This window comes from Ctenopharyngodon idella, chromosome 23 (genome assembly GCF_019924925.1).
Source record: "Ctenopharyngodon idella isolate HZGC_01 chromosome 23, HZGC01, whole genome shotgun sequence".
Taxonomy (NCBI): domain Eukaryota; kingdom Metazoa; phylum Chordata; class Actinopteri; order Cypriniformes; family Xenocyprididae; genus Ctenopharyngodon; species Ctenopharyngodon idella.
Genome location: NC_067242.1, coordinates 23,388,389 through 23,406,568, shown reverse-complemented (window position 1 = coordinate 23,406,568; position 18,180 = coordinate 23,388,389). Strand labels below are relative to the sequence as shown.

The 18,180-nt window shown below is 42.5% G+C and overlaps 1 protein-coding gene across 1 annotated transcript in view; it reads right to left on the bottom strand.

Moving 5' to 3' along the window:
* elovl2 (ELOVL fatty acid elongase 2) overlaps window positions 1-17,951 on the bottom strand; it is a 59,275-nt gene extending 41,324 nt beyond the window's left edge. The window contains exon 1 of the mRNA XM_051881869.1: window positions 17,797-17,951. Coding sequence (XP_051737829.1) covers window positions 17,797-17,799 — 3 coding nt within the window. The 5' untranslated portion in view covers window positions 17,800-17,951. The remainder of the gene's footprint in view (window positions 1-17,796) is intronic.
* Window positions 17,952-18,180: the final 229 nt, after the last annotated feature.

Genomic DNA, 18,180 nt, shown 5'->3' with positions numbered 1-18,180 from the left:
TTGTTTTAAATTTCATTTTATGTTGTTAAATTTATGTTTATTGGATTATTTTAGTTTCATAACTGTTACCATGATGGTGTTTTGTGTGTGACTTCTATATATTAGTAGTTACCCCATATTGTGGAAACTTGTTACTTGTGACTTTATTTCATAATGTGGCTATCTCTTTACCACCTGTGTTTTTATGGCAGTCAGTACTGTAACATGAATTCCACTGAGGCGAGCCACTTTGACTATAACTGAATGTTGCCATGTAGATGTCTTCAGGCCAGGACTATTATTAAACTTGTGAATTACAGTGTAAAGCATGTCATTTCCATTTGCCATCAGGTGGCGCTATGACTGACTCAATATTGGGATATAGATGTCTTCAGGTCAGGACTCATCAAATGTGTGAAGTTTGGGGCAGGTCGGACATTGTATGCCTGAGTTACAACAGCTTCCTCTTTCATGGCGAAACATCAGACTTTGTCAGGCCACCATGGACAAGCCCTTCAACGAAAACTCAAGATCGTCGCAATTTAACATCACTAAGGCCTTTAGATTAGACTGACAACATATGGTGTTTATCTGCTTTAATCTCTATGAGGAGTTAATCACAGTGTAAAACACTTCCTTTTGGCAACAGGTGGCGCTATGACTGTAACTGAATATTGCCATGTATATGTCTTCAGGCCAGGGCTCTAATAAAACATGTAAAGTTTGGTCAGATCGGACATTGTATGCCTGAGTTACAACAACTTCCTGTTCCCTTTCGAGGGAACTCACGCTGCGTCCGATAGGATCGCTTTGGGAACGCCCCTAGCGTGATTGCGTCTCATGCACGTCTGTCAACTAGTCCAATGGCGAGAGTGAACGTCACGGGCGGGTGACGTCACGACCAGAAAAGGATAAATACACATCCGGCGAGACCGGCTTCAGCTTTTCTGCCTCAGCAAAGCGCTCTGTGTCAAACTGTCTCTGTCTATTTATTTTTGTCTGTCCCGATATTGTGCAGCTCAATAAATTATAATGCTCTTTCAGCATGCTCTTTCCTGAATGTGAGCACTGTGAAAAGTTTCCTTTATGAACGCTCCGCTCCCGCCTCTCACTTTTTGAGGAAAGTGTGCAGGCAAGCGTTCCTCATGGCTTTGGACCTGCGTCTGCTGAGGCAGCGCGGAGAAAGATGTCATGGGGTTCACAGATGGATTTGTCAGTGGGGCTTGAGACGGGCACGAGTGCCCTTTCTCAGCCTTCACCTGGCAGATCCGTCTCCCCCTCTCTGGTGTCGGAAGCCCGCCCAGCGGCTTCTTCTGCCCAGGGAGAGGGCTCGTCACTTCAGCACTCCAGCTCTGAGGAGGTGGATGTGTTGAGTGTCGATTTGGGGGAAGATGACTCGCCATCTCTTTCCCCAGAGTATGAGGAGCTGGTTGAGGTGTTAACTCGTGCTGTGTCTAAGCTGAATATTGAATGGCCAGCTGAGAAACAGGGCGCTCGTCCCAAAAGCAAATCAGATGAGCATTTCCTATCCTCTAATAAATCACCTCCACCGAGGGGCCTTCCTTTCTTCCATGATCTCCATGATGAGTTAGCGAGATCATGGAGGAAGCCATACTCATCCCGTCTTTTCAGCCCTCACGTCAAGCATTATTCAGATATAAGAGGGCTGAAAGAGTATGGCTATAGGGGCGATGCCTCGGGTTGAGCAGACGCTCGTGAGCTATCTGTCCCCGGGCTCAGCATTGTCCCTGAAGGCCCCCATGCTTCCCACTAAGCCATTAAAAGCTACATCAGGGCTAGTGGGTAAAGCGTATACGGCGGCAGGTCAGGCTGGTGCATGTTTGCATACGATAGCTATCTTGCAAGCATACCAAGCTGACCTGCTGAAGGATTTGGATGGCGGGGAGGGATTGGCCAAGACGCAGTTCGCGAACTGCGTCGAGTCACAGATTTGTTTCTGAGAGCCAACAGAGAGGCACCTGTGGCTCAATCTGTCCGATTTAAAAGACAAGGACAGGGCCTTTCTCCTCGACGCCCCGCTTGCGCCATTTGGAACCTGACAGGTTGACAGGTTTCAGGAAGCCAAGAAGCAGGCGGAGGCGTTCAAAAAATATCTCCCACGCCGCCATCCATCCTCTGGGGTTGCTAGGGCGTGAGCAACCCCAGCCGTACACCAGAAAGAGAGTGTCGCCTCTCGTGCTCCACCTCAAAGAAACAGTGGGCCAGGACGGCACTCTCAGCCCAAGCCTTCCAAGCCGAAGACGGACCTGAGGGTTTTGCTTCAGGCGAAGAAGGCTGGGCAGAAGAAGTCCTGACGCCAGTGGTGTCAGACTTCTGAGGGCAGCCCCACACGGGGTGGAGAGGTGTTCACCTCAGTATACGGTGCCCATCCCACCTCGTGGCCCTCAGGGGGCCGTTCTGCCAACCCCGGCCACCCTTGGTGCTTTGGGGCGCAGCGGTTCCCAGCGAATTAATGATGCAGAGCTCAAAAGACAAACACGACGTTGCGTCACATTCGCATCCTTTAAGGAGGATAGATTTACATCAAATATGTGCTGTCAATACACCAGAAGCCAGCCTCGAGAGGCTGGTTCCCTTAGTAGATTTTCTGGCAGAGTGGAAATCTCTTCCAAATATCTCACGTTGGGTCCTGCAAATTATAGAAAAAGATTACAAAATCCAGTTTTGGTGCCGCCCACCTCTATACAAGGGAGTGCTGCGGACAACAGTACTTCCAGGGCAGGCTCTGGTGTTGGAGCAAGAAGTAAAGACCTTGTCAGCGAAGGAGGCTATAGAAAGGGTTCCGGTTGCCGACAGAGAGTCTGGGTTTTACAGCCGGTACTTCTTGGTTCCAAAGAAGGATGGGAGGTTGCGCCCTATTTTAGATCTACGTCATCTGAATCGAGCAGTACGAAAGCTAAAGTTCAAGATGTTGATGATAAGTCAGATCGTGACTCAAATCAAATCCGAGGATTGATTTGTCACAATAGATCTCAAGGACGCATACTTCCATGTCTCCATTCTTCCACAGCACAGGAAGTTCCTGAGGTTCGCTTTCGGGGGCGAAGCATACCAATTGTGGGTTCTTCCGCTCGGCCTAGCTCTTTCACCCCGCACATTCACGAAATGAGTAGATGCAGCGCTGGCCCCGCTCAGGCTGCAGGGAATACGCATTCTGAATTACATCGATGACTGGTTAAGATTAGCACAGTTAGAGGAGATGGCGGTTCAGCATCGAGATGTCGTCCTCGCTCATATTCAGAAATTGGGGTTGAGACTGAATGTCAAGAAAAGTGTGCTTACTCTACGACAGAGGACCACTTTTCTTGGTGTGGTATGGGATTCAGTGACAATGCGGGCATGCCTCTCACCCGTTCACATCACTGCTATTCTATCAGCCGTAAAAGTATTGAAGCTAGGCCAGTCACACACTGTAAAACAGTTTCAGAGACTGTTGGGTCTGATGGCAGCTGCGTCCAACGTGATACCTTTTGGCCTGCTGTACATGAGACCCTTACAGTGGTGGCTCAGGACCAAAAGGTTTTTCCCCGAGGGGGAACCCACTTCGTATGATCAAGATCACGCGCTGATGTCTCCACGCCTTGGTCATATGGAAGAAAAATTGGTTCCTGTCCAAGGGCCTTGTGTTAGAAGCCTGATGTCGTCGAGTCACTCTCACGACGGACGCTCCTCTCACGGGCTGGTAATTGAAGGCTGCTCAGCTCAAGGTCTTTGGAGGAGTCATCATCTTTCGTGGCACATAAATTGCCTGGAGATGATGGCGGTCTTCAATGCGTTGAAGTATTTCCTCCCAGACCTGAGGGGCTATCATGTGCTTGTCCGGACAGACAACACGTCGGTGGTCTCTTACATAAATCGACAGGGGGGTCTGCGTTCACGTCCACTATGCAAACTGGCGCACCAGATCCTCCTGTGGTCCCTGGGGAAGATGCTCTCCTTGAGAGCAATCTGTATTCCTGGGACCCAGAATATAGGAGCAGATATCTTGTCGAGACTGGGGCTGAGGCCAGGGGAATGGAGACTTCACCCAGAGATGGTGAAGCTCATATGGGAGATTTATGGCCAAGCGGAAGTGGATCTGTTTGCGTCTCAGGATACGACGCACTGTCCACTTTAGTTCTCCCTCACACATCCAGCTCCACTAGGACTGGATGCCATGGTACAGACGTGGCAGAGGCTGCGTCTGTATGCATTTCCCCAAGTTGTTCTGCTCCCGGGAGTTCTGGAGAAAATTCACCGGGAAGGGATAAGCCTACTGCTAGTAGCACCTTACTGGCCGAGTCGTATATGGTTTTCGGACCTGGTAACTCTCCTTGATGGCTCACCTTGGAGGATTCCAATCAGGAGGGACCTCCTATCTCAGGCAGGGGGCACAATTCTTCATCCCCGTCCAGAAATGTGGAACCTGTGGGTTTGGCCTCTGAGGGGGCCCAACTCATAGAGTCTGGTCTCTCAACTGAGGTTTTAGAGACCATTCTTCACTCCAGAGCTCCTTTCACTAGGAAACTACATGCCCTGAAGTGGAAATTTTCACTTCTTGGTGTCATGAACGACAGTTAGATCCAGTCTACTGCCCGATAGGTTCAGTACTAGAGTTACTACAAAGTCATTTTTCATCTGGGTTAACCCCATCTACACTAAAAGTGTATGTCTCATCTATTTCTGCCTACCATGCCCTTGTGGATGGTACTACTGTGGGGAAGAACCCATTGATGACTCATTTCCTTTGTGGCACCCAGAGGCTGAGGCCTGCGTGCACTAGGGTTCCTGCTTGGGATTCGGCTATTGTTTTAGAAGGTCTATCTACAGCTCCATTTGAGCCACTTGAGTCAGTCTCAGATAAGTTCCTGACACTTAAGACTGTCTTCCTTCTTGCCATTTCGTCCCTAAAGAGAGTAGGAGACCTTCAGGCCCTTTCAGTATCCCCAACTTGCCTTGAATTTGCACCAGGGATGGTCAAAGCTTTCCTTTACCCTAAACCTGGGTATATTCCAAAGGTTCTGACCAATGTTCCTCGGCCTATAGTGCTACAAGCCTTCTTTCCTCCTCCATTTGTAACTCCAGACCAGGAGAATATACATACGTTCACAGAGCTGCCCTGTGGAGGAAAGCGGATCAATTGTTTGTGTGTTTTGGGCCGCATAACAGGGGTCGCCCTGCGTCCAAACACACTGTAAGCAAGTGGATAGTCGAGGCTATTTCACTCGCCTACAAGGTCTCTGGTCAGCAGTGTCCTTTAGCTGTCAGAGCTCACTTGGCCTCCAAGGCCTTAATTTTGGGGGTTTCCCTCAAAGAAATTTGCAATGCGGCCGGATGGTCCTCGCCTCTCACATTTGTGAGGTACTATGAACTTGACCTGGACGCGGCTCCAGGGTCAGCAGTTCTACTATCCTAGTGTGCCACAGTTTCATATAGATAGGTATTTGGGATTACAGCATTTTGGTATATCGTTCCCAAAGCGATCCTATGGGACGCAGCGCGAGTTCCCTCGAAAGGGAATGTCTCAGGTTATGTATGCAACCATAGTTCCCTGAGAAAGGGAACGAGACACTGTGTCATGTTGCCATACTCCCTGCATCCCTGTAATCGTTTTGCTTCGGCAATCTTAGCTGAAGCCGGTCTCGCCGGATGTGTATTTATCCTTTCCTGGTCGTGACGTCACCCGCCCGTGACGTTCAATCTCCCATTTGGACTAGTTGACAGATGTGCATCAGATGCAATCACGCTGTGGATGTTCCCAAAGCGATCCTATCAGACGCAGCATCTCGTTCCCTTTCTCAGGGAACTATGGTTACATACGTAACCTGAGACGTTTTTTGGCGAAACATCGAACTTTGTCAGACCACCACGGACACGCCCTTCAGCGAAAAACTCAAGATCTTCACAATTTAATGTCACAAAGGCCTTAAGATTAGACTGACCAAATATGACATTGATCTGACAAAATCTCTAGGAGGAGTTCGTTAAAGTACAACGTCTGGAAATGGCAAAAACATTCAAAATTCAAAATATCTCACTCAATTTTCACCACTTCTGATGCGTGTGCAAAGTTTCATGAGTTTTCAAGCATGTTTAGGCCCTCAAAAATGCGATTCATTTTGGAGAAGAAGAAGAAATAGCTGCAAACAGCGATGACGGGCCCAAGTCCAGTGGCACCGCCAATCCGGTGGCTTCAGGACAACTGTGCATGGTGGGCAATAGGCATTTAAAACAGGTAAACATAAAAGGACTATGTCAAAGTCATTTGATTACACCAAATTTTTTAATACATTTGAATTATATCAATAAATAATTAATTCAACATCATAATCATTCAACATCATACATGATGTTTGCAAACACAGCACATGACTTTCTGTAACACCCACAGAGAGAGGGAGAGAGAGGGTGTTGGTCAGAGCTAATGACTGTAAATTAGAAAGTTGTCCAGCTTAATGAGAACGATATGTGTACCGAGTATGGTGACTGTAGGTTAAACTAACCCCCCACTTTTGTCAAAAGGTGGCGCTATAGAGGCCCTCCTCCCTGCCCGTTTCTGAGGCTTTGCCCATGTCTACTGGATGACAATCCTAACATGTGTGTCGAGTTTCATGCAATTTGAAGCATGCTAAGTGTCTCAAAACCATCCAAAACAAATATTGAAGTTTGAGCTGTTACTATGGAAACGGTGTTTAAAAAATATCAAAAATCTTTTTACAGCTCTACATTCGCCATGTCTTGACATTATTCTAATGAAGTTTGAAGCAAATCGTGTAAAAATTAGAGGGTGATCTCAAAGCATTCCTGTTGCCAGTTGGTGGCGCTATAGCTTTGACTCACAATAGTCACATCCATGTGATCGGCCTCCTACAACGAACACACAACTGAAGTTTCATAGAAATCAATCAATGTATGCAGAGGTTATAACACATTTCCTGTTTCCCTTATCTCACCATAAATTCGTTGCCTCGCCACGGCCAAACCGTACAAGATATCGAGCCCCCCTGCCACGGCCGGGTCCCAGCTTCTGCGGCGTCCTAATGGCCGCAGTTTCCAATGTGTGTGCCAATTTTCAAGAGTTTTTGAGCATGTTAAGGCCCCCAAAAAGTCCCAGATGGTTAAAAAAATATAATTCTCCTTAGAAAATTCCGTTTTGTGATTTGACAAACCTGCAATGCATTGAAACAGCGCAGCATCTTTTGATTAGGTCACTGTCATGATCCTTGTCTTTGTTCCTGTACCTCCTCTGTGTGTGCACCTCATGTTCCCCTGCTGCTCCCCTTGTTTGTTACCATGGACACTCATTGGACCACGCCCCCTTGTTAACTCGTTATCTTGTTTGTGCCTGTGTATAAGTACTCCCTGTGTTTCACTCGTTCCCTGCAAAGTTTTGTCTAGTGTTACAGCTGCAATTCTGAGTGTGTTTTCCTGTTTCCTTGTTTCCCGTATTCTTGTGTATTACCTTGGACTGCTTTTCATCATCGTGTTTGTTTGCTGCCTGCCCTGTTGATTCTCTGCCTGTTTACTGGATTACTTTGCCTTGTCTGCTGCCTGCCCTGACCCCTTTGCCTGCCCCCGTTTACGATTCATCTTTACCTTGGACATTGTTATTGCTGGTGTTTGACCTTTGCCTGTACAACTACAATTATCTTAATAAATCCTGCATTTAGATCCTCAGCCTTCATGTCCCTGTGCAATTCGTGACAGAAAACTTCGCCACCATGGATCTAGCAGGAGGTTGTCGAGACCCGGTGAGCATTCTTTGTCATATACACCAAAACGGCCGCCCCATGGAGGAATATGTGGAGGACTTTATAACTTACTGCCACCTTGCGCCATTGAATGAGGTAATGCTTATTGAATGGCATTCCAGCTGGCATTCCGAAGCCTCCGCCGGCCACTTTGCACTCAGGTCCGCCAGTGCCTATGGACAAGATGACCGCTCCGCCAGTGCCTACGGACAAGATGGCCGCTCCGCCAGTGCCTACGGACAAGATGGCCGCTCCGCCAGTGCCTACGGACAAGATGGCCGCTCCGCCAGTGCCTACGGACAAGATGGCCGCTCCGCCAGTGCCTACGGACAAGATGCCCGCTCCGCCAGTGCCTACGGACAAGATGGCCACTCCGCCAGTGTCTATGGACAAGATGGCCGCTCCACCAGTGTCTACGGACAAGATGGCCGCTCCCCCTGAGCCTTCCGACGAGATGGCTACCATGCCTGAGCACCCAGAGATTGCAGCGCTGGCCATTATGGCCACAGCCATCTGGTGTGTGTGGGCTGCGCACACATCGGTTCCAGTCCCTGAATCCGCTCCAGAGCCCACTCCAGTCCATGAATCTGCCCCAGAGACCGCTCCAGCCCATGAGACTGCTCCAGAATCTGCTCCAGCCCAAAGAAGTGCGGACCCTCCCAAAGAAATTTCCGAGAATCTCTCCGAGGCACCTGACCCGCCGTGGCTCTCCGAGGCACCTGACCCGCCGTGGCTCTCCGAGGCACCTGACCCGCCAGTCTGCGCCACCCTGTCCACCTACCCAGCCTGCGCCACCCTGGCCGCTTGCTCCGCCCTGGCACCCTGCTAAGCTTCTGTTGGCAGGCCCTCTTCTACTCCATGGACCTGGCCCTCCACTCCACCCCCTTGTTCTCTTCTGCCCTGCCTCTTTGATTTGTTAGGAGCATCTGGAAGCCGCTCCTTAGGAGGGGGGCTATGTCATGATCCTTGTCTGTGTTCCCTGTATCTCCTCTGTTTGTGCACCTCATGTTCCCCTGCTGCTCCCCTTGTTTGTTACCATGGACACTCATTGGACCATGCCCCCTTGTTAACTCGTTATTTTGTTAAGCTTGTTTGTGCCTGTGTATAAGTAGTCCCTGTGTTTCACTCGTTCCCTGCAAAGTTTTGTCTAGTGTTACAGCTGCAATTCTGAGCGTGTTTTCCTGTTTCCTTGTTTCCCGTATTCTTGTGTATTACCTTGGACTGCTTTTCATCATCGTGTTTGTTTGCTGCCTGCCCTGTTGATTCTCTGCCTGTTTACTGGATTACTCTGCCTTGTCTGCTGCCTGCCCTGACCCCTTTGCCTGCCCCCATTTACAATTCATCTCTACCTTGGACATTGTTATTGCTGGTGTTTGACCTTTGCCTGTACGACTACGATTATCTTAATAAATCCTGCATTTAGATCCTCAGCCTTCGTGTCCCTGTGCAGTTCGTGACAGTCACAAACTAAAATTGTGCTTTACCACCATCAATTGTTATATCATGCATCTTGCAGTTTGACATTTCACAGAGATCATCTGATGATTATGTAAAGGACATAGACATACAGGAGTAGATTGATATTTCACATCAATTGACTACTAAAGGTTACACTTTTGTATGCAATTTTTGCAAACCAAAGATTAAAACACTGTCTGCATCGAAGACTTTAAGCACATACAGGTGAATAATTAATTATGCTGCTTTGTTGCACTCTATATCAAATGTTTATTTCTGATTTAATTACAATAATGACCCGCCTCTGTCCCACCACAGTTTTGTAATAATCCTAAAAGATCACTAACAAAGCATCTGTCAATCGAACAGAAAACAAAATTGCAATATAGAATAGTGTGCTTATTACACGGCAAAAGCTGTGATCTAATTACATCAGTCGTGGTGGGTTTTCAGAAAGATGTGCACTGTATGCAAGCAGCTCAGAGTGGCTCCGTTCACAGTAAATGCTTCGAGCACCTTCACTGTATGTTAGAGTATTCCTGTGTATCCAATTTAATTTGCATAAATTTTGTTCTTGCATTGATGTTACATTTATAGAAATGTTGCACTTTGACAGTCAGGGCAGGACGATATGAAATTAATGAAAGAGAAATTGCGTGTGTGGAATTAGTCATACTGTCTCTCTATTAATTGTGAAGCTGTGGGTTGTAAGTAGTTACTTCAAAAGTAGAAAAATATATGTTATAACTTTTGAGTTTCTAAGCTACTTTAGTGATAAATCACAGGACAGCGTTGAGGTTTCTGCACTACTCTCTGTGTGTGATCTTCATGTGATGTGCAGCTACTGTCTGTATGAGTGTGCATGTGCCACAATGCATCAGTGCAGTAGCTCAATATAATGATACACATCCGTTGGTCCAAACTGGCAAGCCTTAAAACACATACAATTGACAAAGTTTAGTGAAGACGCAAGTGAAAGTGATCTGGCTTCAGGGCTCACGCGTTGTCCAAGACACGCCGCAACTCGGCTCTCTGTGTCAGAAAACAGCTATTGAGCACTGAAGTGAGGTGTTTTCCATATTGTTGTTCTTGAATTGTGTAAAATCACTTGAATGTTCAAACTGTCAAGCCTTTAAACACATACAATTGACAAACTTTCGTGATGACGCAAGCGAAAGTGATCTCACTTCTAGGCTCACGTGCTGTCTGTGTGTGTTGACTGTCTGTGTGTGTTGAGTCATGTGACTACATTTGCGGTAGTGTGTTTTTAAGGGGAAAGTATTAACAGGATTAAAAAAACGAAATAACCGACATGAGAAAATTACGTTGGTTAGAGGTTCTGAATTTTGGTTTCGATTACTTTTCAATTAATCGTCCATCCCTATTTCAGAGCAGCTTCCCCACAACACTGGAAACACATGACTATGATAACCAATGACAAAGTGAAACTAATCAAACAAGAACCAATAGGCTTCGATTTGTTCGACTTGAAGCAGCGCTGCACAGACCAATCAGTGTGTAATATCGAAGTACCGTGAGAGTGATTAAAAAGCATATGGAGCCGTCAGCTCTCTAATCACTCTTGCAGTATTTTGATGTCATACACCAATCAGTCTGTGCAGTGCTGTTTCAAGTCAAACAAGCCTAATGAAAAGACTGATAATAAGATAACATGACAATGAACCAATGGGAAGATGATACATGAACTAAGGAACCACGAGATAGGATCACATGAGGGGCAAGGGAATCACATGACATGGAACCAGGAAACATGACAAATTTCAAAATAAAAGACAAGAAAACATGAACATAAAATCAAACCAAAAACAGATGTGACAGCTACATTATAAAGGTACAAAACAGATTATTATTATTATTATTATTATTATTATTATTATTGCTACATTAATGTCTGTTAATGAAATATATGTTTACTGTAAATTTCTAATCTGTATTTTTTTTTTTTTTTTTTTTTTACCATAAATGTCACTTTTTTAAGAAAAATGTGAAGTATGTAGTTTCAGCAACACTAGCAGAGCCTAGCTGAATTACAAGAAAAAAATCTACTCATAAATGATATTATTTTGCAAACGCCCCATTTGCGCATTGTTGCCCAATTTAAACATCACAAACACAGTTCTTATGCGTGATTGTGAAGGCATCAACAGGTAAAAGTAGGCTACTCTCAATAAAAGTCCAACATATTAGGAATACTTTTAGCTGTGCTGCTATATGTCATGAGTAAGCAATTGATTAGGTGAACACTCTGCAAATGCGAAACCCATCCAACGTATCTGCATTGGGTGTTTTTTTTGTTTGTTTGTCTGTTTTTTTAAAATGACACACCACAACTGTTTGAGGCTGAGTAAACATTATAAACTGATACATTTGTCTTTCTGAACTTGTGCATGATGATGCTGTATGATACTGAAGCGTCCATTGTAGTGCATTGTATCTCTTCGCTTTGACATATTCATGACCTGTTTAAACATTAAAGTAGGGCTGGGTGGTATGATGGTATATATCGTGACCACGTTATAAAGTATCAATCGTTAGAGATTTTACTATTGGCCTATCATTTATTTTGCCATATGTAAATGTATCCGTGTAGCACAGTACTAAAAGTTATATACACGTAAGAGTGATAAAGAAACATACATGAATGAGAAAATAAAGAGTGAGATGTGCTTGATGTTGAGCACAATAAGCTGTGAAAAATAACTCAATGTGGTTGGTGCTTGCACTGACTGACATACACCTGAAGTGCGTGCACAGAAAACTGCCTCTCTCAGACAGCATGGGATCGCAAATTCAGTTCTCTTCCGTGTCTTATTGTGCTTGAAATGTCAGATAGATGCACAATAATGTCAAAATGCCCTTCATGTGGAGTATTCACATAAACATAGTTGGTTATCTATTGGGTCAGGGTGAAAACCAGATGCATGTCAGTAAATTGGATCCGTACATTCAGTCTTAAAGGGACAGCAGCATGCCCTTGACTGAATCACCTTTGTATTTTTAATAAGAATCAGTTCATATTGAAGACTATGTAGTGTTTTAGTTATAAACTTGATTATTCATTACTGTAGTATTTCTTACTACGTTAAATAAACCTACTGTAACTGAAAAACATAAAGTTTATTTCATTTGTATCTTTGCTCTATTGTATTTGTTCTACTGTTTGCAATTTGCTTCTTTGATCTTATTTTTAATAACAAAAATAAAAAAAAATAAAAATAGCTATATTGATATATATCGTTATCATGAAAAAAAATTTCTCATACCGTAAAATAAGATTTTGGTCATATCGCCCACCCCTACTTTGAAGGTCCAAATGCAGTGAATTTTGACTTTTATAACTGAAGCTGAATGTTTTTTCCCATGTAACACATCAGTCATGGTCATCAGTCATCAGCCCTCTGGCTCCACCTGCTAGCCATGCCCCAAACTCTCACTTTAGGTTGACCTGGAAAGAGACTGACGGATATGAGTGGACCACATTTTGATGGTGTCTGGGGGGCTCAATTTCAATCGCCCCCTGGTGGCTATCTGCAGTTTAATTGGTCATAAGTCCTGCCCTCTCCATGTAATCAAATGAGCCAAACTAAAAAATCCATTTACACTTCAAATAATTTTCCAAAGATGGTTTCTGTCATTTTAGGTAGTTCTTATCAAGCAGACGTATGTTCAAGTTTTAGTTTTTCCAGTAAGTTTGGTTTTAGTTGATGCTATAAAAATGGGGTTGTATTGTCATGATTGACAGCTGTAATTGTGATTGAGTCTGCAGGAGCGGAAGTATGGGCGGGACCTTGATACCGCAGCTCCACCTCACGATCACTACTGCGCAGACTTGGGCTCTAAACGATGTAATCGGCAACAACCATTTCTGGGATATTTTGGCTTCGTTTCTCTAGTGTAAGGAAGTGGAGACATGTCGTCCATCTTTTATTACAGTCTATTAACAGTCTATAGTTAATTTTGAGGGAGATAAATCCATGAATGGCCAGGGTTGGGGAGTAACGGAATACATGTAACGGCGTTACGTAATCAGGATACAAAAATCCAGTAACTGTAATTCGTTACAGTTACGTCAAAAAAACGTAGTAATCAGATTACAGTTACATTTTGAAAAAAGGAGGGATACTATCAGGATTACAACTGTTTCATTTAAAACTAAATAAATCATTATTTTGCCATAATAACACATATTAAGCGCTGCTTGATTATACAGTATTTCCTGGTTCTGTTGCCAGTGATGACTCACGTGAGCCACCCGCTAGTGCATGCGCAAATAACACCCGTCTACGATCTCCTCAGACGCAGATTGAATCACTGCTGCTAGTTTAAACGATGCTGCCCGCGGGGAAAAACGCTTTCAATTCATGGAAATTTCGCTGCTATTTTGTTTTCAAAGAGGAAAATGCAAACAACATGGTTGTACAGTGCAAACTCTGCCTTCCAGCTACGAAAACACTTTCTTTATCAAAGGACTAAAAAATAATCTGTAATACCATACTGTAGCCACTAGATGTCTGAATAGCCCTTTACATATATATATTCAGGGCTGTGTATTCCCAAGTTGTGGAAATGAGACATAATTAGTTTTAATAGGTTTTAAAAGTAACCAAAATGCTAAACATTAAAAGTAAAGCAGAACAAACATAAACAGAAATGTTTGATCCGAGCTTGTTCAGTTTGGTTATGATCTGTAATCCAAAAGTAATCAGATTACATTACTTTCATATTGTGGTACTTGGATTACGTTACTGAATACTTTTTTTATGAAGTAATTTGTAACTGTAACAGAATACATTTTTAAAGTAACCCTCCCAAGCCTGTGAATGGCATACCAATAGTAGTCAAAGAACAATAAACTGGGTTAAGAGATAGTATTTTAACTTAAAAATATTACATACTTCACCTTTAAACGTCACGTAAGTTTAATGCTTGAGTGCTGCAAAATAATAATAATAATACTTTGTTCTTTTTGTAAGGTCAGACAAAAACACAGATGAGCTCATTAGTGACCAGGAACATAAAGGGTTATGAGTGATTAGTGATCAATATTTAAACTGATCCAAAATATGTGTTTAATCTTACTTGTGTTGTATTTCATCTGCAACAACATTATGAACTTTTATAAAGATACGAATAGCACAATAGCAAAACATGTTTGTTTTTTTTAAATATTAATTAAGTATTAAAGGATTAGTCCATTTTCAAATAAAAATGTCCTGATAATTTACTCACCCCCATGTCATCAAAGATGTCCATGTCCTTCTTTCTTCAGTCGAAAAGAAATTAAGGTTTTTGATGAAAACATTCCAGGATTATTCTCCTTATAGTGGACATCAACTGGCCCCAAATGGTTGAAAGTCAAAATTAGTTTTAGTGCTGCTCCAAAGGGCTTTAAACAATACCAGACAAGGAATAAGGGTCTTATCTAGTGAAACGATCAGTCATTTTCTAAAAAAATAATAAAAATGTATATGCTTTATAAACACAAATGATCGCCTTGCAAGTGCTTCAGCCAGACCGCCTTCCGTATTCTTCAAAAAGCTTACGCTGTATGTCCTGCACCTTCCCTATTCAACTTACGGAACGAACGCGGTGCCAGTTCCGTTTTTCCGTAAGAAAAATACACCCTTGCGAGGCGATCATTTGTGTTTATAAAGCATATACATTTTTCTTGTTTTTTTTTAGAAAATGACCAATCGTTTCGCTGGATAGGACCCTTATTCCTCTTCTGGTATCGTTTAAAGCCCTTTGAAGCTGCACTGAAACTGTAATTTTGACCTTCAACCACTTGGAGACAATTGAAGTCCACTATAAGGAGAATAATCCTGGAATGTTTTCATCAAAAACCTTAATTTCTTTTCAACTGAAGAAAGAAGAACATGGACATCTTGGATGACATGGGGGTGAGTAAATTATCAAGAAATTTTTATTTGAAAGTGAACTAATCCTTTAAATGCATCACTATGCAAAAACATGACCAAATGACCCTGGCAGATCAATGTACTTATTTTTTCTCCAATATGGTAGCAAGGACTGTTGAATAATTTAAAGGAAATAAAATATGGAGTGGGGAGAGCAAGGCACAACCTAACACTTTTTGACTTTCTCAGTTTGTGTAAATCCACTTGGGGTTCAGAGTATTTTTATTTTTTTCCACATTAATTTCACACGTCTAGTACAATTATGTGGTCTTGTTTCATTATTACAGTGTATAATTTTTTCCTTATTTTCCCCGAAAGAAAGGACTAGAAATGAGACACGTGGGACCCATTGTAACATGACGATATGACAGCTTAAAATACTAACTGACCTAATCGAAAAATATACAAGTTTATTAATATACAACTAAAATATTTAGTGAATAAAATACTGTTGTTGTTTTTTAATATTTAAAAATAACATAATATTAGAGTTTAACAATGAACAGTTAAAACAGTTCAAAACAATGTGAGCAAGAACACATTCAGACATTCTGAAAAACACAAACGAGCACAATACACCCTCCCCTCCCTCCACACACAGCTCTAACTGAACAGGACACAAATAAACAAGCCAGAATGCTTCAAATTTCTTGAAATAATAATTTCTAAACATTGAACATTGACTCACCTGTTTCTCATGGTTTCTCAAGAAAATTCATAAAAGTAATTAATATGAATTATATCACTAATGTCTTAGAACAGCATACTGTGGATTAAACCTGGCTAGTGTCTGGTTAGTAAGCATTAAAGAAATATCTAAACTGCTAAATAACAGATTGGGAAATAAAATAATAGCAGATTTGTCTTGTTTTAAATAAACACTATAAACTGAAATGAAAAATTTACTTCAGTAAGAAATTTACTTTTGCTATGGTTAAATATTTGGCAATATCTTCTAAAAGTTTTTTTTTAATTTTGGTGCATTTTTTTGTATATATATTGTGTTAGTGTTGATATGGCAACTAATAAATACAAGTTTTGTCATGCTAGCATGTGTGGAAATTTTAAACCATTTGTGTTACAACTAGCCCCATGTTAGGCAGTGTTGCCAAGTCTGCAGTTTTCCCGCGGAATTGTGCTACTTTTAAGTTGTTGCCATTGGTATAATTTTTTCAGCGTATGTACGCTTTATGTACGATTTCGGCTCTCCAACATCCCCAAAACACCCCCAGACATACAAATTCAGTGGAGAATTCTGCCGCCCAATGGAGAAAATCACATTAGGCTATTTTTTGGGCTACTTTTGACTGGCCATAGGGCACAGCTGCACAGTCCTGGCAACCCTGACGTTTGGTTGTGCCCCACTCACCCCTATGAGGGTGAACTGTGACAAGATGATCGATAGGCCGGTTTATGATGACTGCACATTTTATGATGTGTTAGTATGTTCCAAAACAAGCCAACTCTTCTTCCACACACTCAAAAGCATGTACTTTTCACTGGGACTTTCCATAGGCGTAATTATCTTTATACTGAGCTAATGATATTTTCTATCATCTAACTCAGAGGTGGGCAACTCTGGCCCTCGAGATCCACTTTCCTGCAGAGCTTAGCTCCACAACTAAATAAAACACACCTGAACAAGCTAATCAAGGATTACTACATCTTCAGGATTACTAGAAAGCTGCAGGAAAGTGAGTTTGATAAGAGTTGGAGCTAAACTTTGCAGGAAAGTGGATCTTGAGGGCCAGAGTTGCCCAGCCAAAACACAAATTTTGTTTGACTTGTGAAAGTTTATTAAGCTACCTTTAAAGATATATATTAAAAATGTTCTGTTTGCAACATGATGCAATGATAGTTCATATCCTTCATATAGCTAACAGCAAGTATTTTTTTAATGCATTGATACTGTGGAAATTTCAAGCAGACCTGCACCATGTTGTATGCAATATGGATGCTATGTAAAATGTGTTTTATAACTATACTCTTTTATATTATTACGTGGTTATGAAAATACTATGAAAATACTTAATGAAAATATTGTGTTTATACACAGTATATTTATGAAGAGACACTCTCTGTAAGTATTTTAAATATATTACTTTTATGCCCCTGTGAATGCTCAAGAAGCACTTCACATACAGTTAATTAGAGTTATCAGCAGCTGTCACAGTAATATATGGATAGCATGTGGAGTTTTTCATGTCATTTGGACTGGTCCCAGGTTACCCTGACATCAAACCTTTGTAGCATGGCTTCCTCGGTATAGTAAGTGGTTACAATGAATAGAATAGAATTAAACTGAAATGCCATAGTATGAGCATTGAGAAGAGTACTAAGGGGTTATTTCTGATATAAAACCAATCAATTTGTACATTTGTAGGTTTACCTGACAAACCTTTTTTACAGCCTGAACTTAGAGTTTAACTTTATTCATCATTTGAATAAAGTTCAGTCCTATTTAGTTGCAAAAGTTAAATGCAAATGCATAAATGCATAATGAACGTAGAGAAATAAAAGTAGAGTGTTTTTAGGTTCGGATGTGATTTCACTAAAGTTCTAGTAAAAGATATCTTCATCACTCAGCATCCACCCGGATTCTAATGCTCTCATCAATGAGAAAATCCAACGCAAAAACATGTATTACAAGTGAACATGGCGGTCCTTACCATATCTACTAGTTCCGTTAAACAATACGGGACAGCTGGAAACTGCAGACCGATCGGGGCCGCCTGCTCCTCTGCTGTGGAATGAATGAATTAAAAACGAACGAATGCGCGTCCGATCCCGAAAGCGCTGGATAGTGACGCAAGGTGGCGCGGTGGTGCCAAAAGAGTAACGGAAGTGAGGATGACCAATAGGGGCTCACGTCTTGGCTGTTACGATAGCATGGACTATCAGATGACGGGTTCACAGTCTGAACCAAGGCAACCCTGCGAGGGCCCACATGGAGTTCAGAAAAGAACCCAGACACCTGCAAAAGATTTCCAAGCGTTAGTTAACGATGTAATGTGATACATTTAATGAAATAAAACAATTTCTTGTGATTGCAT